Raw genomic sequence first — 26,377 nt, forward strand, 5'->3', positions numbered from 1 at the left:
TTTGTCTCAAGCTGTTTTTTGTCTGAAAACCTCAGCTGGAAGTACTTCAGCTATTTCTCATTAAGATTAGGAAGAGCTGTCTGTTACATGAAGCACAAATACAACTGTTCCATACATCTGACTGTGAATGAAGCTTGAAATAAAGCAAAGCCTGCTTCTGTTACGTGACTTCCTATTTCATAAAAAAAATCCATGTAAAGTTAGGAATCTTCTCTTGAATACACTCTACAGAGGTTGAACAGCTCTCCAAGATCAGCAGAAGCTCTTTTTGGTGAGCCTGTGAGCCAGCCCCAGTGCATGACTGGGCTGTGCAGGAGCACACCTATCTTGCTGGACTACAGAGATTAAATAGCATGTTACCTGGAAGTATACCTGGATAAAGCCACAAACCAGAGGAGTCTCTGTTCTGCTCTCATCAAGCTCTTGCAATGGGTTGGAGTTAAGTCTGGCTAGAAAGGTAGTACACTCCTTACTCTGCTTCCTCAGTTACTATAAAAGCTGACAGTCATCTACTACTATTAGCAAATACTTCATTAGCACAAGTGGCAAAGGACTGTGCTGTGGATCCAGTTACAGCAACTCTGATGGGCCTTATGATACCACGTGGTGAAACTGATTTCTCTTTTTTCCCAGTTACAAACTAAGCCCATGACTTGTGTACAACCCTCTATTTTTCTCTATCTCCTTCAGCACATAAAGACCATTTTTAGCCTTTAAAGCAAGCACTTATTTCAAGAGCAGAATTCAGGATTTTCATACAATTGTGATTTTTCTCTCTGTACAGGCAATACATTATGGTCTGTAACAATGTGATCACTATTTTTTCAGAGAGGGTGAGTGGTACTAATTAAACATGTAACTTGTGAGTATGGTTTCCTCGCTACTTGAAGGCAGATCTGCATCCTACCACTTCATGCTATCTGAGCATTACTCAGAGTAGCCTATCACTAAAACGTCTTCACTCTCTTTATGATACCACTACAATAAAAGATGTTTTAAACCCCCATTACTTTCACATTGTTGGCTGACATAAGGGACAGCTATTTTCTCTATTTTCTAAATGAGAGCTCAAGACACATAGACTAAGGTTAAGGTAAGGTTTTTTTGGTGTCTAAGTTGAGATGCCTGGGAGTAGACTTTTTATAAAGCACTTAATTTTATAGCTCACATTACCATTAAAAGCTAAAGCACTGACTTCAGTTTGCAGCTGTACATGACTCTTCTAGAATCACACAGGAATTATTTGGCAAATGAAGGATGGAATTGAATTCTCCAGTGTAGCATTCAACTTCAACTTGCAGAATATTCCTCTTCTTCCAATGGTCTCTTTGTTCTCTATGCTTTCTGGTTTCTACAACAGCTTCTTTCAATACCTCACCTTGCTTTCACTGGTGATGGATGGAAGAAGTCTTACAGAAAAATAACATGGAATCACATAATTAAAACTTGAATCACAATTTAGAAACATCAAAGGGGACAAATCACAGCTGCAGAAGCAATGCTAATTCCCACATAGTCTGAGCACTAACTTAGTGGTCCCTTTTGACATAAGGCTTTGCATACATGTGCTCCACAGAAGGAAACAGGCATGCTAAGGTTTTACACAGCGGAATTAAAATGGGATGTAAGAGAAGTGAGAGAAGTTGCAATGAGGCAACTGTAAGTTGTGATTAGCACTCAAGGGAAGTTCCAAGTCTCACTTTTCTGTTGCCAGCAGCATTAGGACATATTCTGAAACAGGAAGATGCTAGAAAAACAACTTTTGAGACCTGCTGGCAATTTGGATGAGAGGAAAGCAGGCTCTGCTGAGATTCCAGGTCATATTGCCAATATAAGGAAGTGTTGGGTAGGAGCAGTAAACAGGATTGTGGCACAGAGGATGCTGGTGAAAATCCATGCAAGACTAATGAGGAGTAATTCCAAGGTGGGATTAGAGGGGAAAATGAGATTTTTACTTGGTGCACAGCATGTCTGAAAGTCACATCTTGGATATCTTAAACTGGAAAATCAAACTTGGCATATAGGAGCAATGATTCCTTTAGAAACTTAGCGGCAGTGACCTTCAAAGTGTGTTAGGGAAAGGGACAGAAAGGAGTCCCAGCTCCCCAGTACCTAATCCTATGCTTTAGTTAGTACTTTTCTTTCAGAAGTAATAAATCCCCCACTTCTGACTCTGGGACATCACATCCATCCCAGGCTGCAATAGGGAAAAGCCTCTGCAGAACCATCACGTAGTTCCTGTAGGTCCAGAGGATCAAAACTAAGGTTGCTGCCCAAGAAGCATGAATCTGAATGAGTTCCCCCAAGTAGCATCCAAGATCACCAAGAAGAGAGGACAGTCCATTGCCTAGCTGGAAATGCCACTTTAGCCACACTATTAGAGAAGACTAGGAGTAACTTGCATATCACACGGTGTAAGAGAGAACAGACACAGAGCAGGAAGATCTTTACTCAGATATTCTGTAATACATCTATGTGCCTGCTCACATCGCTTGTTTTAATATTTCTGGGTTTTTTGACCAGCACCTACAAGACTCCAATGCTCCAAGAGACCTTGTTTTTCTCAGGATGGAACAGAAGTATGCAAACTTCATGTAAAATGAGTGATAACTATCTGGCTGCATGATGAAAGAGGCTGCAGGGACATTAGAAGGCTGCTGCCATCATCACAATTAATGTAACTTCCCTCTGGCACCTTCATTCCTCATGTGAGCTGCCTGGAACAGGCTGTGGCCTAGAGAAAATGCTTTGGCAGGAGCAAAGTGCTCCAACCTGCTCTTCTTGTGATGGAGAACAATCATACAGAATCATAGAAAGGTCTGGGTTGGAAGGGACCTTAAAGTTCATCCAGTCTCAACCCTCTGCCACAGGCAGGGACCCCTTCCACTGGAGCAGCTTGCTCCAAGCCCCTGTGTCCAACCTGGCCTTGAACACTGCCAGGGATGGGGTAGCCACAGCTTCTCTGGGCACCCTGTGCCAGCGCCTCAGCACCCTCACAGGGAAGAGCTTCTGCCTAAGAGCTCAGCTCAGTCTCCCCTCTGGCAAAGCTATCTATGCTAGGAAACATGGAATGCACCTAGAAAAGGTATCTGGCCCAAAGTCCAAGTGCAAAGCCATATAAAGAATGGGTGCCTTCATATAAAGAAGTTTTCTCTAACCAGATTTGATGAGGTGGTACTTTAAAGAAAAAAGCATCAAAAAACCCCAATCAACCAAAAGTAAGTCTTTTCAAAGAGGCAGTGAGGAGTCCACAGTGCTAGTGTGGATGAGTATTTGTACATTGCCACTATTTATACAGCACCAAAAAATCTTCACATGAGTAATGCCAGTCTTGCCACAAAAGAAACCTCATTTGTAATGATCCAGCTTTCAAACACAACTGACAAGTCAAAATACTGCAGGATATGCTTGGGAGGAGTCTCTGCCAGATCTCAGAGGAAAGATGTTTCTCCAAAGGAAAAAATCATGTCAGGTAGTTTCCTTGGAGGAGTCTGGGGCTGCTTCGCTGGATTTCAGGTCCCTAAACCACAAAGTCAGAAGACTCCAGAATCCCACAGCAGAGAGCTTCTGTTACAGGAAAAAACCATTTTGGGTACCTTCCTTGGAGGAGTCTGGGTCTGCTATTTGGGATCTGGGTTCCCTACAGTAATTTCATGCTGTGTTTTCAACCAGCAAATGTTAGTGTTTTCCTTTTGAATTTTCCATCTTCTGGAAATGCAGCTCCTCGTAACTTGGATGCACATCTGCACTGAGCATGCAAAGAAAATACTTACATATCAGCTACTAAGGCTGCTGGAAAGAAGTGTGTCCTTGGTATCTTTCTCCCCTGTAGAAATAGGGAGATATATAGATATAAAACAGAACCTGAGGTACCAGTTTCTTCCAATTCTTTGGGTTTGGTATTCCTTCTCCCCTTTCCTCCTTCACGCTTCACTCCATTCTCCAGGATTAAACTGCTGACAAGGGGATGGGAGACTTGCAGGCACCCAGGATTTCCTAAAGGGAATCTTTGGCAACTGTCTCTTTTTATTATTTATTTCCTTATTTTTAATTCCACCTCCCTCAAGCTGTCATTCCTTAGCAGTGCAAATGAAAAGCTGCTGTTTATGTGTGTACAACAATGGAGGCCTCTGCAGGCCACATGGCTCCTGCAGTTTAATTTACTTTAATTCATTTTCTATTGAACCAAATGATCTTATTTGCCTTTCTTAATGGAGAGCCTTCAACATGCAGGGTGGGAGCCAAACCCCCCTTCCAAAGAAATGATGAGCCCAGCTGCTATTAAAACTTGTTCTCAGCTGGATGTGCCCCTCAGCTCATGGGGATGAAGGGACAGCTTTAGGCACAGTTATGCTCCTTCTCCCACAACCTCTGATTGCAGAAGTGTAAGGCTGGAATCTGATGTTGGGACCCCCTTCCTTTTTCTACTTTTGCCTCCTATTTGCAGGTTCTTTTCCTGCCTTCCAGCCTGACTGTAGTCTCACAGCCTCTCTTGGCACCTCTTTTTTCTGAGCTGGTTTGGAAACTGGGAAAGTCTGGAATTAAATAGTCAGATTTCCAGTCCTCATTCTTCGGAGGGGTTGCTTGCAAAGATATTCCATTTCTGAGTAATTTGGTCTTGGAGAACTCTGCCTAGTTGTATCCTGATAATATAGCAGTCCTCATGCTTCACATTTCAAGCACTCATGATCGCATTTACTGTTCTCTGTATTCTGATGGCAAAGACAGACTTTTCCTGCCTCTCAGATTGTAAGTCCTATCCTATAAATCCAAGATGGTCCTTGATGCCACGTGAAATCAAATGTTGCCCTTCCTGTGATGGTGTTATAATAGGAATACATGACCCAGTACTTTTGATTGGGAGAACTGAGTGGTTTAGCCCAAAATCCTTGTGTTTACTATCAAAATGAAAAGATGCATCTAACTAAGGTAAGAGTGGAGTACTACTCACTGTTTTCATTAGTGTCTTCATGTAACAAAGGAGGCTTATCAAATGTACAGCTGACACTTAAGTGGGAAAGGCTGTAAACACTGGGAAGAAGGATTATAATCCAAACTCATCCCTATAGGCTGAAGAAATGGTCTGGAAAATGGGGGGGACCGAAGAAAGTCCAGAAGATAATAAGATCTAGAATGAATGATCTCCAAGAAAAGACTCAAAACTGGTGGTGTCCAGTCCACAGAGAAGCTGAGGGGAGATGTGAAGACTTTGATGCATAAAAGGAAGAATCTGATCTTGCTCCATTCACAATGGATATGGAGAGGTAAGAGTCTTAAAAGAAGGACATTCAGAGGGCATGCCTTGTACTAGAAAGGCTATGAAAGCATCGGTGAAAACCACATGCTATTCAGAGCAGACCAGAATCTCAATGAGCAGCATGAAAAGCCAGATTGGCTTTGGAATGCCTTTGAACTTCCAAAACAAGGAGCATGCTCAGAGGTTGACTGCAGAATGATCAAAGTACTGCAAGGAAGCTCAAGATAAAATACCTCTATCCCACTCTAAGCTGTGCTGAACTCTATCCCTGACAGTGCAGCAACCTCCACTTTAGTCTCTGTGTTATGGGCAGCTAGAAACTGCAGTTCTGGCTGGTTACATCAGCAAAATTCTCTATGTCTACCATGGAAAAATCTTCTAGCTCTATTCTGAGTGTAATTTATTTCTCCAGCAGCTTCCTATCTGCTATGATTATGTGTCAGACATCCGGAAGTTCAGAAACTACAAGACAGGCTTCAAGGAGGAACATTACTACAAGCATATGGGGAGGAAGAGAAAAACTTTGTATCTGGCAAGTATTAAGATAGCAGATAGTAAATAAGTTGATAAGAACTTGGTCAAAGATAATGTGCTTAAAGTGCAATAGAACTGTTCTGAGAAAAAGCTTAAAACTCATCTGAAACTAAGATGTGTAGCACTGTGCTGGTCTTAAGAGGTAAGCTGGGTCACCCAGCTCAGGGAAAGAGCTCAGCTATGTGGTTACCAATTACAATTTCTATGGCATCCTGTGGTTTTCTTGGAGCACTCCCATCCCAGTTTGATCTTGCTTAATTTGTAACACCAGATCTCATCCCTGGTTGGCTTAATGGATGTCTTGTAGAGAGAGGGATAAAAATAAATCCAGATCCATAGTGGTAGGTAACAGCAGTCTCAGATATCAAGGGACAAGAAGACCATCAACAACACCCTAAGACAAAAAGAGACTCAAAAAAAGTGAGAAATATTGCTATCCAGAAAAAGGTATTAAAAATGAAGCATCTGTGCTCTGAGTCATTATAGGCCCATGACAGATGTGATCTTACCAGCCTCCCACTGTAGCTGCAAATAAAGCCCCCTTCTCTTTCTTCTCTCCCGACAAGGATTAATGAGTACTTGGGATAGCTCTCAGACAAGCAAGCAAAGGCTGTGAACCTTTTCCAACACTGCAATTTATCTTGGGAAGACTATTCACATTGCTTTTCCCTCCCTCCCCAGGCTGGATTATGCTCTGACCTAGCACATTAATCTCCCAAAATATAATAATAATAATAGAAGAAGGAAAAAGAGCTGGACAATTGCCAGAAATAAATTAATAAGCATCTCATAGCCCTGCTGTGCAGGAACAAACTGCTCAACTCCCCTGCCACCCATGTCATTTCTAAGCAAAACTATTCCCAGTTTAGACATCCCCTTAAGTGCCCTGCCTGAGACTTTCAGCAATGAATGATGGTATCTGGCATCTCCATCCTGCCTTTCATCCCAACAGCTGCCAGGAAGTTTCTTTACCAAATGCAAACACTACACATTGCTACATTTGCCACTGAAATGTAGTTACCACCAAGTGGAGGAAGAGGCACTTCATGTGCATGTCAAAAAACAGTATGAAAAGGGCTTTCAAGAGAACGTGGTGAGAAAGTTTCAAAAGTTAGGCCTAATCTATATATGCTTTCATCAACATTTGTTAGCTATTTAGTTAAAGTATTTCTCTGGCCATGGCTACAACTGATGCTGTCTTCTGTGGCATCAGAAGCTTACATTTAATGCTGTTACTTCTTTGACCAAAGTAGAAAGCCAGAGAGATAAGTACTTGCAATTTCCTTCCATTAAATGAGGAGATTGGTGCTTTAGAAGTACTTCTTTGCAGAGATTACTCAGAAAACAAGATCTAGAACAACATCAACCAGAAAAGCCTTTATCTCATTGCTAGTAACTATTCCTTCTCAAGCAATGATTACCTGTCTGGAGTTGAATTACTTGCTGGGATTACCAAACCCTTGCTCAGGTCTGTGATGGCTCAAAAGCCAAAAAGCCCACTCTCCAGGTGACTTTCTGCCCAAGCTTTATCAGAGGTTTTATTATTTTTATTCTTCCACCCATATTTCATGCTGCAAACATGTTGCAAAGGTATCAGATTATCAAAGACAAACATCTGTATAGCAAGAAGAGACTCCTACCTTTGACTTGACAGCAAGGATGATCTTTGGCAGGGCAACAATTAGGCATTTCAGTGCAATGGTGAGGTACTTGAGTACAAAGTCTGCGATGCCCACAATCCACATCAGGTCGAAGAAGTCCAGCTTCTCCAGGTTGGGTTTCAGAAATATAAGGCTGAAAGGCATGACACCAAGGTTCAGATACCAGCAAGGAGAACCTCACTTAAGCTTCTTGATGAGCAGCTCTATTCACTGCAGGCTAGAGAAAGCCTAGGTACTCCACTGAACTTCAGCTCCCAAGGGCAACAGGAATAAGACATGCAGATTAGTCCCATGGTTCCTCTGGGCCTCCTGACCTTGGTCTTCCCCATTCCTACTGAGGTCAGCAGGTCTGCCCACTATCACAAAACAGGACCCAAACGTGTATGAAACCTATTTTGGAAGACTGCAATCCACACTGTAAGTGAGCTCTGGTCTAATGGCAATGCCTTTATTTCACAGGCTTGCTCTATCAGATCTGACCATAAAAGCTTATCCTTTGAAGTCAGCAGTAGTTGTGATTCCTTGGGGAAGTCAAGACCACTATGTCCTCTGAGACTGGCTTGCCACAGGTAGAACTACTGCAGGGGCAGCAGTCTCTAAAGCTACTTGTGCATGTGCAACATGCTGGTGACAAAGAAAGCACTGTTAGTGTGCAAAGAGATCAGGAATTGAGGTGTGTCATGTTCTGATGGTGGCTTGCCATTGTCTGAAGCAGAAGAAAAGCTGGATTGGGTTAAGCAGTAACTCTTACCAGAAACAAAGATCCAGAAAGGTAGTTCCCTTGACATAATGTTACTGACTGGGCCCTTTAAAGGGGGGATTCCAGGACAGCAGAACTTTAGATAGCAATGGGCAGGAGCTACCGACCCGAGCAGCAATGAGACTGAAACACCAGGATTCCTCTTCAGGAATTTACCTACTAAAGCCTCATTGTAGAAAGCAAAAACTTAAAATAGAACAAACCAAAAAGTAAAAGGAAAATAACCAACCCAGAATGAAACACCTGAACGTGAATTTAAAATACTCACAACACTGGCACAGCACAACAGGTAAAATTACACCCTAAAAACAGAAACAGAATCAGAGACTTTACTACTATTCATGCACTAGGAAAAAAAAAAAGCAAAAAGTAAATAAATCAGAAAATTAAAAACAAGCCAGAAAGAAACAAAACAAAAGCAGCTATTTCTGATTTCTCAAGCCTGCCTTGTGAGTAGTCACAGGTCCCCACACAGCAAGCAATGGATACACCAGCCCAAGTATGACTCAGGACGCACCATCACAACACTGGGAGGAACAGGGCTTGCCAGTGAAGCTGTTGCCCAGTCTGCTCCCTATTAATAACCCATGGCCTAACCACTGTGTAGGATGGCCCCAATTTGCTGAAACCCTTTTATTTTAGATGATCTAGCCTTTATTTCAAACTAGTCCCATTCATGCTTTTAACCTTAACTCTCCCTCTTCCCTCCCACAAGACCTATGAACAGCATCCCATGGTTTACCATCTCACATTTGGACCCACACATACACCTCATCTCTCCTGCTTCCTAGAAGCACTTACATACACAGCTTCCCAATGATCAAATCCAAATACATTAGGGGTAATTCCAAAGGATACCAGGGTTGTGGGCAGACCTTGACTCTTCCACTTACTAGACAGTATCAGTGGGAAGAAGCAGGGAAGCAATGAAATAAATGACAGAAAAAACATAGCCAAGAGCCATGTAGCCACAATCCAACTGATGCATGGGACACACATTGTATTTTCAGTCTGAAGTTCTAAGTGGTCTTCAGTGGGACAAATAAATTTTTCATTGGGAAGATAATTCCTATCTTTTTAGCTACAAATATAAAAACCTTTTTCTCACATAACTAGGTTTGACATTGCTCCATTCCTTCCTATTTATTCTACTAGCACTCCCTTGCTTAAGTTCTGTATCTTTGCTTCCTATATGTCATTTAATCCCTGCTTTATAACAGGCAGGGATAGTGCTGAGCTGAATCCCTGGGTACTAACTTGCCTGTATATGAGAACTGCTTCAGTCACAATCTGAAAGCGAAGGCTGTCATAGTTACCTCGGATCCAAATGCCTCCAGGCCCAGAGGACACAGGAGTAAAACACTATTATCTCATCTCCAGTTTATCTCCTGTAATAGACTCAAAGCTTGATGGATTGAAAAGAAACCATTAGAGGAGGTGGAAAATCAGTGGGACAATCTCTTACCTGCTTCCAACACCTTCTCTTTATGTTCAGTCACAGTGGTCAAAATTCAGAAGCCCCACTATAAAAAAGTATCCACCCTGCTTTGATATGTAAGACACTGCAAGTGTACATGTTTCAAGCAGTAACATAGCAGTGCATCATCACACCCTGATCCATTCAGATGCTGGTTATGTCATTCATTGGTAGGAGCATAGTCCACTGGTGAAAGTAACACACACACTCTTTTCCTCCATCGAAAGGTATTACAATGATATTAACAAAGACAGCAGATAACCTTCAGTATGCACATTTCCTTCCAAAGTGTGGAGGAAAGTGGGTTTCCCTCTTTTCCTCCCTGCAAATTATCACTTCCTTCTATCACTAACAATGGAAATGTTGCCCACCTGTTGTACAGCTGCTGAGAGCTGAATGTGTAGAGCAAGTACAAGGTGTTTCCAGTGAGAAAGGCCAGGATCCACAAGACAACCAACACTGATCTCTTCTCCTGAACAAGAAGAAAGAAGCAGAGAGGATAAATTCAAAGTCTCAATGACTGTGCTGAGTCTTTGACTGCTGAAAAATGCAAGACCAACCCAGGGGATACAAATATGCCACTAAGTGCTCAGTAGTTAGTTAATTTACACAGGATTAGGGCTCAGAAATAGGCTGTAGGTAAAGACATACAGAAACACAACCAGAAATGGCTCTCACTCAGCTAACATTTTAACATAAAGTAACTTCAGAGAAATCAAGCAAATCCACCAGTGACAACGACAGCCTTACTTGCAGAATTCAGTTTTCAAAGTTGGGATCTTTCTTGGGACGTCTAAATTCTCCTGATATTCAAAATGCAGTTTGACAAGAGGTTAAAACAAAAAGAAAAAAGTCCGTATCTTGTCCTATAATTCTGAGCTGAAAGGACACCTTGTCAAAGGGGTGTTTTACAAATAGACCTAAAGACACACAGAAGGCTTAGCTAAATCAAATATAACCCATGACTGCACGCAGCACCTGTGAATGTGATCTGGATGCATGCTGGTTCTAGAACATGCATTTTTGATTGATGAAATAATGGAAGGTAAAAAGAAGTGTAAATTTTCATTTTTAAAAGACATGGAATGTTACAGACGGCAGTGGATGGCAGAAGATCTTGTCCTGGGTCTTGGCCTGGTGTAATACCAGAGGAAATTTTACTCCTGGGAGGAAAAATCCCAGCATTTTTCTTGGGAGCTGATTTATTAAGAAAACAGCTCTTTGCAGCTACTCAACAGCCAGGGATGTTAGGGTGAGATTTAAAGCAGGTGGATTAAGGGGCACACTGTCTGAAAGACAAAGGTGCAAAGGGCAAGGCAACAGCAATCTGTTACATGATTGTGCAATTTATCTGTTCATTCAGCACTGTATCACGCTTATTCCACTCCTGCTGGGAGACAGAAATATACACTTGTGCCACCCATGTAATTTTTATCAACAGAGGCAATTCTAGTCTTGTGCTTTCAATGCTGTTGAAGTATTCTGCTGACACTGATTATAAGGCCTGAAAAGATCTCCTGGTTTCTTTATAATCTAAGCATATTATCACCAGAGCATTATCAAGATACTAATAAGCAATACAGCTACAAAATCCTTCAGCTGAAAGTCTCAAAACAGTCTCAAATGATAATAAATGAAATCTCATCATTAACTAGTGAATAGGTTTCAGCACCTCTGTGGTACATAATGGGAAACTGAGGTGCGGGGCAGTGCTTGAAGATGCACTGACAGCAGTGGCAGAGCCAAGAGCACATTACGATATCCCTGACCTTTCCTCTCTTGTGAAAGTGTAGCATAATAAAACAAAAGGAGCAGGATATAAACTGTGGGAAAGCATCAATGGGGAGAAGTAGGAAGAGGAAGTGAGGATTACAGCACAGTACTCTTAATTTGACAGATATGTATTTATATAACAGCTTTCAGCCCTACATTGCAAAAGAAGGTTCAACAGGGACATTGTTTTTGTACAGAGTGATGTTGCCTGGGACCATAGGAGAGTAAGAGGCTGTACTGACCTTCAGAGCGACCTGTTCCCGGAGTGTTGAGTTGGCATATGCGAATGTGCTGGCCATACCAATGCACACAGCAATTCCTGCAGGGAAAGACACTGTCAGAATATACAGGGCTGAGCAGGAGGATCTTCAGCCTTAAGCCATTTGATGTCAGCATCTTAAGCTTAGGAAAAAAATACTGGGTGATATTCTGGTTGAACTGAATGTAACAGTGATTGAACCAGGGCAGTGTGGACTCCATAAAGTTAAAATTCAGTCCAAATGAAAATGAAGCTACCACAGTGAGTATCTGCCACCCGGTCCAATACAGACACTCCACCCAAATGCCAGGTTCTGTGATGAAGAAGTGTTGCAAGTTGTGGCTGTGTTGTGCAAACAGAACTCTGCTAGATGACAGTGTTACAGTATCAGTTCAGCAGCTTGTGGAAGACAAGGCACAGTATTCACACAGGAAATCAAATTCAATGAGCAAGATGGCTCAGACATGAATCAACACCTGGTTTGGGGAATACTGGCAGAACTGTAAGGTGGACTAAAGCATTATTGGCTTCCCTGTGATGATAATCTCAGCATATTACTCCAAGAGCGAGTAAGGATCCTCAGACAGGCCACGTACATAATTTCATGTAAGAGGAGGATTAGAAGAATGGATTTGTCATGAGCACTGAGGAGCTGAAAGACTCACCTCCTATTAAAGAAACCTATATAGACACATTGTTTAGGGAACTCTGAAGATCTCAACTGCAAGACATAACTGCTGATGCTGTTTGGCTTGATTTCACAACTTCCACCCTTCCAGGTAGAAAAGTGCCTTGTCCCTCTGAACCCTTCTGTGTCACAAAGAAGCCTTTGCTAGTCACTAATGTAAGCTTTTCCCACCTCTCCTGGAGAAAGTTCGAGGGAGAAGCCTTGGTAACATCCTCAGACCCTACAGGAATGTCAAGGAGAGATTAGGAAAAGGAACAGAACTGGTCTCCCACAGGCCAGGACAGGAAACAGATGGGATTGACACAGATGAAAACATCTTGGACTGAAAGTAGGGTGAATCTATCAGCTGCATTAATGCATGCATTTAAATATGTGCCCTTCGTGCTAGACTACCTCTAGACGCTGTTATGCAGATAAATCTCTCAGACACCACAGCATGCTAAAGCTCCCTAACCACTCTCTAATACACTTACAATCCAGAAAGGACAGATGCTTACCAAGCTTGTGCTGGAAACAAACTTTAGCCAGGAGGATCAAGATGAAGGGAAGTCCCTTCTGCAGCCAACCAATCACAGCTTTTAACTCTGAAAGAGCTGGGGCTGGAGTTCCAGCTTGTTCATCACTGCCTTCCTCAGCGTGCCCGTGGCGATCCCCTCCTGCCATGTGCAGCAGAGATGAACCCCGGTGATGGCCATGGTGGAAATGATGGGATGACTGCCGGTGGTGGAACGGGGCTCCCTCTGTTCGACTGCTCCCTTCCTCCCTTGGGGCTGGCATCTGAATGAATACTTCCCCACCTCCTGCTGAAGAGCCCAGGACCAAACCTGACTGGAACGGGGTGGCTGTGATGGTGCCTGAGGGGATGCCTGCTAGGCCTGAGAACAACTGTTGTGGTGAGGAAGCTTCAGCTTTCAGACTTTCAAAGACTCCACTTTCATCCACGCTGGTCTCAGAACTCACTGTCTGGCTCCGGTTTCTGTAGTGGATGGACATGAAAGTGATTAAACCAACATGAGTGCCACAGAAGTTCTCAGTCTTATAGCCCAGTCCTAACTGTAGTCTATTAAGAGTTCCTCACACATTATCAGAACATGAAGGTCCCAGATGACAGATGCTTTTCCCTCTGTTTGCAGTTGGAAAGTCAGAGTTGCAGAATTAGAGGCCAGTAACCAGACTATAAGATCAGGGTACTTTGAAAGAACTGATCACAATGCCAAGTTCCTTCATAGAATCATGGAATGGTTTGGGTTGGAAAGGACCTTAAGATCATGCAGTTCCAACTCCCTGCTGAAGACAGGGACACCTTACTCTAGACCATGTCATCCAAGGCTCCCTCCAACCTGTCTGTGAACATTGCCAGGGATGGAGTATTTACCACTTTTCTGAGCAACTTGTGGCAGGGCCTCACCAACCTCACAGTAAAGAACTTCTTCCTTGTATCTAACCTGAACTTCCCCTAAGTTCCCCTAAGGAGCAGAGTTCCCGGACAACCCCCTTTACTTTTTGAGGAACCAAAGAAATAACACATCTGATACCAAAATCAACATCATCTATAATGATCTTAGTATTTCAAGCAAAACAAACAAAGCCCCATGTAAACTGACACAGCACAACCAAGACAGGTCACATTAACCAAGCTAACTCAAAGAAATGGCCTAGCCCCCCAAATTTTCTGATTTTATTGAGGGATGATCACTACTTGCTCACTGATGAGTAACACCAACAAGACACAGAGTCAGCTGGAGAAGAGAAACATTGAGACCTGCTTGTGTGTCCCTGACCCAACAAGTATTTTAAGTGAAGGATGTGCTCCTGGGTCAAGGGAACTTGTTTTATTTTGATATTTTTGGCAAACTGCACATGGATATACCCAAATTACTGGGCACTGGACAGAATCAGATCTGGCACTGATTCTTTCCTGAGCTTGCTGGATTGTAGCCAGATTTCCAAAAGAAAGGCTTAAATACCTTCATCCTAATGCCATAAGAAAATAGGCTTTCTTCACCTGAACTCAGTGGTACTGAAATGAATACACATGAAGTTTAGATCACAGGTAACCATAGAACAATCATTAGGCAGACAGCAAACACCTCTCTAACTTGCAAAAGGAGAGTAAAGGATAAATAAAGCTCAGCAAGAGGCAAAGCCTACAAATAAGGCATGTTGCAGAGCTTCGGTCTCTCTTGATTTTAGTCCTGGGAGATCTCTAACTTTAGAAATAGTGGTCCCAAGGTGAGATAGCACATGCAGGGCCCTTAACCCTCTCTCCCCCATGGGTTCCAAAGCCTCCACAGGCATCTTACAGGGCACAGAGCACTGCCTTTCACCTCACTCTGGAGATCGCTTCAAACTTCTCTGGGAATACCTCCCACTAAGTAAACTCCTAATAAGGCTTTTTATAGTGACACCCCATTGCCAGTGTCTCTCCACAGGCTCCAGCAAGGAATCAAGTCAACAAGACATCACACACCTCTTCTTGATTTAAAATATTCATCAACCAGATCTTGGACTTTACACCTAACATTACAATTGAGGGATGTATACACAAGAGAGGGACACAATGTGACAGGACTTATGTCTGGGAACATAACGAGTTGGGTGGGACCCTGTGTCACAGATAAAGATACAACTGTTGTTTGGAACAATACTTCCAGGATACATGACTCCCCCTTCAACAGGAAAGAATTCATCAGGAGCATATTTAAAAACAAATGAACAAGGATGAAATAGTGAATTTGTTGAAGTTAACAGAATTGAAGACCAGTGGCAACACCCTTTCATTTGACAGTTAGGAAACCTCGAGCCTATGGTACTGACAAGATGCATTTACACTGTTAAGAAACAGAAGCATTTATAAAAACCAATTGAGGTTACTCTGTTTATCCTCTGCACTCAGCAATAGGCACCTATCCTGAATATATCTGAACCATTCAAACAATCCTGAAGTGCTTTACAAGTTTGCACAGACTCAGAAAGCTCTGTTACAGAGAGGGCCCATACAACCTTATGTGCCTCTCAAGCCCCAGTTTTGCCTGCTGACATAAAACCCACAGCCTGGACTGAGGCTTGGGCAGTATCATGCTGAAAAAGTTGAAGATGGCTTTCTTTTCCCCTGAAATTCAGCATGGGGACTAGAAGTGGTCATGACATCAAGCTTCACCTCTACTTGCAAAGCCAGTATGAAATACTTGTCTTTCACTTAAAATGTAAGCTCAGCCAGAGCAATGAAATTCATTAGTTCCATCTTTGCCTTAGAGCAATTAGATTAGTTTCTTCTCAGGGAAAAAAAAAAACAAAACCAAACTAGAAGTCAAGTTCTAACCCTAGGAAAGCACAAGGGAATATTTAGTACCAGAACAATAACAGTGGCAAGCCTCCCTTGCTGATACTATAATTACAGAAGTGAATTAGAGGTATTTGTATTCTACTTCTAAATATTCATATACATGAAGCTAAATACAGATTCTGGGATGATGTAAAGGATCACCCAAATTCGTTATAAAATACTAAGTCATAGTAGTTGGGAGTTTCAGAAGAGCAGACTTTTAAAATACCTTAATAACAGTATAAATAGCCTATGTTTACACAGATGGATCTTTTTGGATTGATAGCACTCAGGATCCCCACAGGACCATGCCATGAATCACTGTTCTAGAGCCCCCAAATATCCTGCCTATGCTAAGCCAACTGTCTCCATATGTGCCACACTGGACCATGAAATCTGAAACACTGCAGGTGGTAGCAGTCATTAAGTGAAATGTTGGAGAAAAGCAAATCTGTCTCTAAACCCAAGCAGAAAACCTGGCCACACTACATGCACAGGACATATATGCTTTCCTTAATTTTGAGCTTTCATTTTCTAAACCACAGCATCATACATTTAAATCAGAACATTCCCCTGTGGAGAGGAAAATGAAGGGAAAAAGGAGGAAAAAGATGTACCTTTCAGGAGGAACATTGTCAGTGTTGCTGCTATGCCGTCTCTGCATTTTCCTCAAAACCTTAAAGCACAGCACACTCAACATTAATGTTGGAGGTCAACAGATCCTAGGGTGACTCCTAACAAAGGCCCACAGAGTCAAAGGGTTGTGAGACCCATTCAGCTAGTGACATGGCTGGCATAAATCACTGGCTTCTCTGAAAGGCCACTGTGAGCTTGCAGTTGTTTCTCAGCACACTTGCAAAGAAACAGCATTCAACTGGCAAATGGAAGCACATACAGAGGTCTCCAAGCAGGGCAGGAACTAGTCACATCCCATCCCCTTCTGCAGCCTATGGCAGTTGTCACAAGGAGTGTGCAGGTTTGTGATGAGATGTTCTGATAACGAACTTGAGGACAACAGAGAAGCTCTTGATATGACATGGAATCAATTTCACTGCGGAAGTGAAATCCCTTCTTCCTCTTCTGAAGAAACTTGCTTTGTAAGGCAAAACTGAGAGGGAGGGAAAAAAGAAAACATATAAACATTTTAAAGGAAAAAATACAGTCAGGTCAGGCCAATATTGTTTCAAATAAGCAACCCATTCCTTTTAACCACAGAAATGCCATTAGCAAACTCTGCACAATGGTCATAAGTAATATGCACATACACAAAAGGTCACATGTTCCTGCTCCATTCATTCTGGAATTGTCAGCATAAGGTAAGGTCTGGAGTGGGAAATCAAAAGGCACTGGAATTGTATTAACTTCAGGAACTTTTTCTAGAACAAGGAGAGAAGTTCTTCATTTAGTTACCTCAATCTCTGCTTTAAAGTGTCTAATTTTAAGGGAACAACCTCAAACACATTCCACCTTTTAAAACTAAAGTTAATTCAAAAGCAAAGAACACAGAATCGTCATCAAGGCACAGCACAGAGTAACTGCAAGTACTTAGACTGCTTAATATTATATTAGTTACATAAAACCTAAGGAATAGGCTGGTTTTGCAAGTGATTTGTCCAGATTCACACAGGCATTTCATTGAAGATTGAGACAGACATCCTTTAAATCCTTGAAGTTTGATCCTACACAGCCCTAGACTACAACAGCTACTGAATAAAATGTAAAAGGCTCTAAATACTTCTGAATATCAAAAGTTGCAACATTACTTATTTCATACTGCATGAATACATGTAAATAAATGTGTAGCCATATATCTGTATTCTGAAAAGGCACAATGGCTCTGAGAACTTTTCCTACCTGTCTGTAAGCAGAGCTATGGAAGCTGAGACATAGAAAACACAGAATATTTATTTCTGGCCCCCTCTCTCCACACTTCCCCCCCCCCCTCTTTTCACCTTTTTGTTCATATTCTTTACTTTAAGTGACCCACTAGCCCACGGAAAACTGCATTAAATTCCATTTTTATGCTTTGATAAAGCCCAAACCATGCAGTTCAGAGCTCATAAAAAGACAGTTGTGCTCACCATGTACACGTGCAATAAAAAGCATATGGAGTTTGTCCAGCCCTGAAGGTAAGTTACGAATCAGTGACAGAAGAAAGTGTATTTCAGTTAAATCACAGAAATAACTGTATCACAGTTGTAAAAAGATGAAGATAAAAATGTTCAAATTTACAAAAAAAAGAGAAAGACTCTTAGTTTGTAACATCCAGTCTTGCAGAACCCCATGAATGAAGTGGGTGGAACTGAGACAACACTGGATTTGAGTCATCACTGACAGAGAACACAGAGGTTTTAATATGAGCTGCCAACTTTGCACATCCCCTTGACAGCTAATGTAAATACATGGCCCTATACAAATAACATTTTGCATCATCATATATGACAGGAAAAAGGCAGCTTTCAACACATTTTAGGGAGAGGACACCCTAAATTACCAACACTCTCTTTACTACAGATTTTGATCTTTAACTCCCAGTTCTTTAATCTCTAGCTGTATGCTTCATGTTGTGTTTTCAGGACCACAATTCATTTTTAAGGATGTTTTATACAATAAAAACATAAAGATTTTCTTTTTTCCAGATTTTTTAAAGCTGCATTTATAGTAACAAGACTGACTACTAGCTTCCCTGTAGTAATTGTTATTTACTCCTTGCCTGACAGTATCTCTGTCAACTTAATATATAATATTATCCCTTTTTAACCAAAATGGTAATTAAGACATGATGAAAAGGCCAAGCCAGGCTGACCCATGCAGGCAGAGCTGTCCTACCTGTGAATAACTTTGGGGTCACTGCTTATAAAGAAATCTGTCCATCTTCTTGTGCTACATGAAGAGAGTTAGAAACTCCTCCACTCTCTTCTAGGCCATTAGAAGTCTACAGACTGTGATGTGAGGTGAAGTCATGTTACCAAATGATGTCTCTCTCTCTAGGGGGAGAAAAATCTTTTGGCATCAGCCATTAAGGGGACAGTGACATGAATGCCAAGTACTGAAGACTCAGGACTTCATGAGATGTATTTGTTCTGCCCAGAAACCTACAGATTTAAGAGGATTTAAACAGACTTTGCTCCAAAAGGCACTCAGCTTCTATACCCACTGCTCCTGCCTTTCCCAGATTAGGGGTTTTCATCTTGCAACACTTGGACATCTTTTAACAGTACCTGAAGAACAGGTTTAACCAGAGCTGCAAGGTGCCACAATGGGAGAGAGGGAAGCTCAAGAGGATGCAGACATCTCACACATGGAGTCCTTCAGATAATCCAAGATGGTCCAAATTTCAAAGTCATCACAGGTCCTTCAAGCTGGGTGATTGTAAGACACCTGACCATAGTGCTCAAACAGGTGCATCTGTAAGAAGCACATACATAAGAGTCATTTTCACCATAGCAGAGTGAGTTTCACCTCTCCATCTCCTTGGGAAAGATGGAGAGAAGAGGGAACCCCCGGTGCTTCAACTCCAGCATGTGTGCATGATACAACAAGGCCATTTCCCTCTGAGATTGGGACCTGCAGAACTGCTCACTGCACAGACACTCCCTGGGTTCCTGCTGGGCTTTGCTCTGCCTTTATTGTGTGTAACACACACACACACTCCTGTCCATGTGTGTAATCATAGAATGGTTTGGGTTGGAAAGGACCTTAAGATCATTCAGTTCCAACCCTTGCCACGGGAGGGACACCTTCCCCTAGAGCAGCTTGCTCCAAGCCCCTGTGTCCAACCCGGCCTTGAACACTGCAAGGAATGGGTTCTCTGGGCACCCTGTACCTTGCCACCCTCACTGTAAAGAACTTTTTCCTTATATCTAACTTGAAGCTCCCGTTTAAGGTTATACCTATTACCCCTCATCACTGCAATCCCTGACGGAGAACACTGCAATTATACGCAGACATACAATACAAATTTACAAATGCAGTAACATACACACATATATATATGCACACACAGAGAGAGGCACAGGCAAGGCCTTTTCTTTCCAGTTCGGTGGGATAAGGAGATTCCCGCTGCAGTCTGTAGCTAAATGCCCACCGAGGCCGGGCACGGCCGGGCCTAGAGACCAGCACCCCCATCCCAGGAGGCCGCAGCCCGGTACCTACCCGTGCGGGCCGCGGTGCCAGCACCGCCCTCACCCGGCGCGGCCTCACCCCCTCAGCGCACGCACATCCGCGGCTTCCGCCTACCCCGCCCCGCGGCTGCCGGAAGCGGCCGGGCCTCGCTTCCCGGGAGGGAGGGAGGCAGGCCGGGCAGTGGCTCAGCTCGGCACGGCTCTCCGCCGGAGCCGGTGATGCCGGTCCTGGATCAGCGCTGCCCCCGCCGTTCCCCTCCGTCCCTGCGGCGGGCGAGCGCGGCGGCGGGGGGCTGAGGGCCCAGCCCACGGCCTGCCCGCCGCTATGGTGCCCTGGGGAGCGGTGCTGTGGCGGCGGCTGCTGAGGAAGCGTTGGGTCCTTGGCGTCGTCTTCGGGCTATCCCTTATCTACTTCCTCACCAGCACATTCAAGCAGGTCAGTGCCCTCCCGGCGGTGGGGTTCGGCACCGGGCCTCTGCGGGCGGGTAAAACATCCCTATCCCAGAGTAACTCTTGTTCCTCAGGTGCGGAACTTGGAAAAGAGGGGTATGTGTACCTACGGTTGTTTAATAGAACACGTGCTGCTTATGTGGTGGCAGTGACTGAATCCAGCTGTGTTAGCTGAGCCTTTGGTGAACTTGTATCCCCGTTTCACTGGATTGTGCTGCTTTCTGTCATGTGAAAAGTAACCTGCTGCAAGTAGTATGTTGCTTATGCCACAGACACTCCAGTTTCCTATTCTGCAGAGTTTAATGCCACTAGACATTTCTAACTGCGGGAAAAGCACACTGATTGGAATGGCAGAAGGAATTGCATGTTTGGATGTCTGTCTGCATTACTGTCTTTCCTTGCAGGAAGAGAGGATGGTGAGAGATCGGAATCTCCTCCAAGTGCAGGAGCACGAGCAGCCGATCATGTGGAAGGTGAAGTTCAGTTCGGGAAACAGCAGTCAGCTGAGTAACCAGTGCAGGAATTCTGTGCAGGGGAAGCTCCTCATTACAGATGAACTGGGTATACTTGATACTAAGAATTTATTCTGCCTATTGCAGTGTTCAGTGCTGCTTTGCGTGTCCAATTGTTGATGGCCCTTTCAAGTAGCAATTGCTCCTTCTTGAGACATTCTTACTGCATCATCTCAGCTGCTGGTGTTCCATCCACAGACTGGATTCATGTTGCTGTTTGACTGTGCACAGCAGGCGTGGGTCCAAGGGGCTCAGCATGCTCTGCTGGTCCCAGACCCCATCTCAGTTTCAAAGCACTCCAGTTACCTCTGCACAGAACTTACATTGAGACCCGCTCAGTTTAGCATGGTTGCTTGCAGAACTGTTTGTAGCTCCCTGTGCATTCCCACAGTCAGCTATATTAAGGAGAATAATAGGGGAAACCTGACTGGCTTTGCTTGGAGGGAGCTCAGGAGTGGTATCATTAGTGCTCAGTCGCAGTTAAGGAGCTCATCTGACCCTTGTAAACCCAAGCACATTAGCCACTTGTTCTCAGTGCATGGAGCTCTTTCCTGCCCAGTGAGCTTGTTGGTCAGGCACTGGAGCTTTCTCAACCAGAAATCAAAGCTGTAGAAAACCCACCCCATCTTGTGTGATTTGCACTGATTTAAATTTAGCACCGCCCCAGTTATACTTACTGCCAATTCAATGAGGTCTCTAACATCACAGAGAGCTCTCACAGTCTAACACTGGTAGTACAGTTCCTGTAGGAGCATATGCTGTGGTTCTGAACTAGTAAGGATTCCACTGAACAATTGACTATCACAGCTATCCTGTGTGGATAAATCCAAGTCTCTTCATACTGAACTAAACATGAGTTACCTAGACATAGGCCACTTGAAAGAACATACAGTTTTTTTCCAGTACAGTCATCACCAATCACCTTTTCCAATAACACCAATGAATCATGCCAAAAAGAAATCTGAGCTTATGTGTTCTGCTTTTAAATACTTAAAATGTACATACAGTGTATTAGGTACATAGCAGTTGTGCCTATTATTTCACAACCAGGTTGTTGTGAAACTCATCCCTGTGTCTTAAGTGTTATTGCTAGTTAGGACTTGAGTCAAATTGAGGGCGATCATAATCTAAATGATAAACCAACCTCCTCTCAAGTAATGTGACTATTACTATAAATTTCTATACAGCTTACAAAGGGGTATGTCTTGCCAGTTGTTACTACTACTTTTGTTTTCCAGGCTACATCTGTGAGAGGAAGGACCTACTGGTAAATGGCTGTTGTAATGTCAACGTGCCCAGTACAAAGCTGTACAGCTGTGAGAGCTGCCTTCCCAACGGCTGCTGCAGTGTCTATGAGTACTGTGTTTCCTGTTGCCTGCAGCCCAGCAAGGTGCAGAGTTGTTCTCCTGCTTTTCAGGTGTTCTCAGTTGCTCGGGTTCCTCTGTGTCTTAAAGTGCTTGTTTGTGAGGGACTTTACTTCCTTAGAGTGGACAGTTCCTTTTCTCAGAAGGATGAGGAAAACTTGCACATGGCAAGCCATAAATAAAGCTTTAAAAAAAGTTCATCCTTCCCACCATTGAGAAGAAATATTGGGAGCCTTGCAAGATGTTTCAGCTCCAGGGGGATTATGTTTGTTGAAGGGAATTGATTGCAGAAAAGCTATTCCAGCCAGTATTAGTTTTGCAATTGGTATTCCCCTGTGTTCTGTTAGCTCCTCTAGACTCTCTTCCTACTGTTGGTTCTATGATGTGTTAACCTTTCAGTGCTTGCTAGAAGTTGTAAGTGGAGTTGCTTACTCTTCCTCTGAGACTCGAGCTGTGTAGGTTAAAATGGGCTTTGGTTACTCCTTGTTGAAATACAGTCTTTTGTTTTGTTGCCTTTTTTGCTGACCACTTCAGCAACATCTTCTGGAACGTTTCTTGAACCGGGCAGCTATTGCTTTCCAAAACCTCTTCATGGCAGTGGAAGATCACTTTGAGTTGTGTCTGGCAAAATGCAGGACTTCATCACAGGTAAGACACAAATATATGTCCAGTGCTCAAAAGTGGAAAAATACCCTTTGAAAACGGGGCTTAGTTCTGTGAATGGCTGGTCTGTTGTGCTTGCGTGCACACAGGCACTTTCATAAACACTGAGGCTGAGAGCTAATGTGAGGCAATATCCTTTGATTTATAAGGTGAAATAGTAACACCAGCAGTAAATGAAGGGCAAAGAGCATATTTAGAGCAGGATAAGTTGCACACTCTCTTCAGAAAAGAGGTACTAATCTGAAAAGACACTAGCTGAGTTCAGTGACTAGTGAAGATCTTGGATGAGTTCTGGGGAAGCTTTCATAAGGATGAGAACAGTCAGTATTGTTCCCTGTAGCTAAAGGATGCTATTTACGGTACAGTTCTAGACTTACCATACACTGACAATCATCTTTATAGGAACTCAAACAGTATGTTTTAATTTTAGTTTATTTTTAAGAACAGATGAACTTCTGTTACTTGTGGGATTTTATTGGAGGCTCTGGTCTAAGCAAACTCTCAGTGCTGTTGGAGATGTCATACAGCTTGAGTATTTAGTATAGTAATAGGGATGGATTGCAAACAAAGGACATAGTTCCAAGTATCTCTGAAGTTGTTGTATTTTTATCCATAATATCTGAACTCTAGCTTTTTCAAGAAAAAAATGCACGCGTCTCAAACAGCAACTGTATTATGTCTTGCTTGCTTAGGACATTTGACAATACTGCCTAAGTATATTTTAATACTGAAGCTGTTCCCACGTGCTTGGGTAGCCTCCTGAAAAGGAAGTTCTGGGTGTGGTTCAACATTAAAGCACTGTAATAAAGAACCCGTCTTTTACATGTTAGGAGTGCAGACTTGTTTGACTCCAGATGACATTCTACTGCGTAGAATGTGTATAAATGCTCTGGGTCCTGGCCGCAGTGAAGGGTTGCGTTGTTTATGTATGTTCTGATGAAGCTTCTCCTCCTCTTCCCGACAGAGCGTGCAACATGAGAACACCTACAGAGATCCAATTGCAAAATACTGCTATGGTGAATATCCCCCAGAGCTTCTGCCTGTTTGAAAGCTGCATGATCTATGCAACAAAGGGGAGGAACTGGAGACTAGAATCCAAAAGAGCAAGACAACAGCTCTTGCTTTACAGAAGCCTCAGTGTAAAAGGCTGATGTTTTTTCTGGGGATAAATCCAGGGGTGTACAGTGTAAGCAAGGGACTCCAGGATTGAATCTTGTTTTCTTCAGTTTGTTATGCACCTGCTTTAGGTACTAGTGTTGTACTAGTGCTATTTTTGAATACTTTCTGTACATTTTAGGATGCACAGAGTCGATCCAGGCTATAAAACATCATGAGAAAAATACCTAATGTAGCTTTTCAGCTGGACATGGAGGTTCAGTTGTATCTCTGCAGTCCAGAGGCTTCCCAGTGTGACAGTAATAATGGGAGGATTTTCACTTGTAGAGAGTAAAGCATGTTTGTTGTGCTTCTCTCTCTGGAGCATTCCTTGACATGCATCGTGTACACTACATATGTAATTATGAATTATTTATTCATTTTCTATGGATTACTAGCTGAAAGTATTGATGCTTTGCCTAGCTAGTTGTTGATGCCTTTCAGTCCCTGTTTTATTATGTCAGGTAGAAAGGATATTTTAGATCCTGGATAAAATTGTTTTTTTCCCTCCTTAGTCTAAAGGAATTGTATTGGGATTTGTCACTAGAGTGGTTATGTTCCTCTTAGTGAGTTTAAAGTATTCAGAACTCCAATGGAGTTGTTAATTCTGTCAAAGCCCCATAGTGCGAGAGAAGAGCAGGGATCTGCCTAGGGTGAGATGTTTATTGTCTTTAAACATTTTCCTTGTTACTCTGCAACAGTTTCCTCAAAGAGGAGTCTTACTTTTGTAAACAGCTCTCTGCTAATCCACTTTCTGACAGGGAGCACTGAAGATTTGTCTGCTTGAACTTGTTCAGGCCTCAGTAGTTTAAATGTACTTCACTCCTGGTTGTGCAGGAGGCAAAAGGGTGGAGTTCTAGGATTTCAGTTTAATGATGTCCTTGTGCATGGAGTAATTGGAACATCAGAACATGGACCAAGCCCTCCTCTGAGGACAACTGTATTGCATGAGTTCAGTTAAACAGCAATGATGGCTTTGATTTGCTGTTTGATATGTTTGCTACTCTGGGATTTCAGACTGATCAGAATGGCCCTAGAACTGGGGTGGTTCTCCCACAATCTCTCCTAGCTCTCAAAGGTTGCAACTGAAACTGTCTCCTTAAGGCAACACAGAGAAGATGGGTAGAGAACCTGTAAAATGCTGACTAAATTTGTGCTCCCTCTGCAAGTCACTGTAAAGTCCAACTGCCAGACAAAATTGGGCTGTTCTTTTCTATATGCAGAGCCTCATTTATTTTGTTTTAACCGTATCCATCTCCTCCGTGATTTTGACTTTGTGGCTGTGTGTTTGTTTGTTTAAACTGGTAGTTCCCATTCCCTGACTGAAATAAAACAATATACAGAAGCTTAAACCAAACCAACCCAAGCCAAACACATACACACAACCCCCCAAAAAATCAAACAAAAAAAACACAGTGGTGCAAAAAGATCTGTACAATACTATTGCAAGTACGTAAGATACAAACAAGTAGTGTTACAGCCATCTGATAAAATCTACTTGCATTGTTTTCTTTGTTCTTTCCCAGAAGTAATCAAGTGAGATAATGGTTCCATCAGCAGATTCTCCTGAAAATCTTGTTTTTCCAAAAGCTTAAAAGCTTTAGCATTAGCAGTTTATCCAGCTGAAACTCTATCTCCCCTTTGCTGCCACCCTATGGCAACTTGCTGCAGCAGACACGATACAGTGTGAAGATGCAGTGTGAAATGCTGTCTTCAGAGGGTAGCAGAGGTTACTTCTCTTCAGTGTTAAACATTCTTCACGCCTGTTCCAGCACTTCCTAACTGTTTTCCTCAGGGAAGGCCATCAGGTTGGTCTACTCTATTACTCCTGCTGAGATGTATTCCAGCACTTCACGTTTTGCACCACTACTAATAAGATCCAAGATACTGATGGCTTGTTCTTGCTTTCTTTTCCAAGTTGGTATTAATTCCTTAGCAGGTGATACCACTGCTTGCAGCAGTAATTGTAATAAATCATAAGAACCAACCTAATTCAGGCAACATTAGTGGGAATTCCTGGCCTAAAAAAACAGGATGTGATCAGAAGTGCATTGTGATCATTGCTCATTCAATGGAACAGAAACTGCATCTTCCCTCCCTGGTTGTTGAGCTGTTCAACTAGTGTCTGTTATATGTTGAATCATTAAAAAATGTATCCGTGTTTCCAGACTACTGCCTGGTCTCGTGTCTTTCCTTGAACTAAAAGGCAACTGTACCAAACTGCAAGTTTGAAGAAAGCAGTGGAGCAGAGAGGGCCACTAACTCGAATATATGTAATAAAGACAAGCAAGTAGAGGCAAAGAAGACATCTGTTTCAATCTAAGAAAAGAGCATGCTTCTCTCAATGGTGCACAGAAAGATCTGGCCCTTTGCAG

General features: G+C 42.8%; 2 protein-coding genes across 3 annotated transcripts in view; one reads left to right on the forward strand and one right to left on the reverse strand.

Moving 5' to 3' along the window:
• RNFT2 (ring finger protein, transmembrane 2) overlaps window positions 1-20,023 on the reverse strand; it is a 29,954-nt gene extending 9,931 nt beyond the window's left edge. The window contains exons 1-7 of the mRNA XM_061370534.1: window positions 19,890-20,023; window positions 18,956-19,142; window positions 16,352-16,842; window positions 12,907-13,385; window positions 11,705-11,781; window positions 10,061-10,161; window positions 7,432-7,585 (exon numbers count right to left, since the gene is read on the reverse strand). Of these exons, the coding sequence (XP_061226518.1) occupies window positions 7,432-7,585; window positions 10,061-10,161; window positions 11,705-11,781; window positions 12,907-13,385; window positions 16,352-16,434 (894 nt within the window). The 5' untranslated portion in view covers window positions 16,435-16,842; window positions 18,956-19,142; window positions 19,890-20,023. The remainder of the gene's footprint in view (window positions 1-7,431; window positions 7,586-10,060; window positions 10,162-11,704; window positions 11,782-12,906; window positions 13,386-16,351; window positions 16,843-18,955; window positions 19,143-19,889) is intronic.
• A 133-nt stretch (window positions 20,024-20,156) lies between these two features.
• On the forward strand, window positions 20,157-26,171 carry SPRING1 (SREBF pathway regulator in golgi 1). Of its 2 annotated transcripts, none has more exons than XM_061370535.1 (5): window positions 20,157-20,294; window positions 20,713-20,869; window positions 22,059-22,237; window positions 22,719-22,832; window positions 23,812-26,171. In XM_061370535.1, the coding sequence occupies exons 1-5, from the start codon at window positions 20,184-20,186 to the stop codon at window positions 23,893-23,895; spliced, it is 645 nt and encodes a 214-aa protein (XP_061226519.1). In that variant the 5' UTR covers window positions 20,157-20,183; the 3' UTR covers window positions 23,896-26,171. The 2 variants fall into 2 exon arrangements, with proteins under 2 accessions (XP_061226519.1, XP_061226520.1); XM_061370536.1 differs by having other exon boundaries at window positions 22,059-22,210.
• Window positions 26,172-26,377: the final 206 nt, after the last annotated feature.

Source organism: Neopsephotus bourkii, unplaced genomic scaffold, assembly GCF_033783945.1.
Source record: "Neopsephotus bourkii isolate Nb327-2 ecotype Australia unplaced genomic scaffold, CSIRO-AGI_Nbou_v1 NB_1542, whole genome shotgun sequence".
NCBI classification, from domain to species: Eukaryota; Metazoa; Chordata; class Aves; order Psittaciformes; family Psittacidae; genus Neopsephotus; species Neopsephotus bourkii.

What these genes read in the sequence shown, in the direction of transcription:
- SPRING1 (XM_061370535.1), top strand. Translation starts at nt 20,184, where the DNA reads ATGGTGCCCTGGGGAGCGGTGCTGTGGCGGCGGCTGCTGAGGAAGCGT. An exon ending in TCACCAGCACATTCAAGCAG is followed by an intron (nt 20,295 to 20,712) that starts GTCAGTGCCCTC and finishes CTTTCCTTGCAG; the next exon opens with GAAGAGAGGATGGTGAGAGA. An exon ending in CCTCATTACAGATGAACTGG is followed by an intron (nt 20,870 to 22,058) that starts GTATACTTGATA and finishes TTTGTTTTCCAG; the next exon opens with GCTACATCTGTGAGAGGAAG.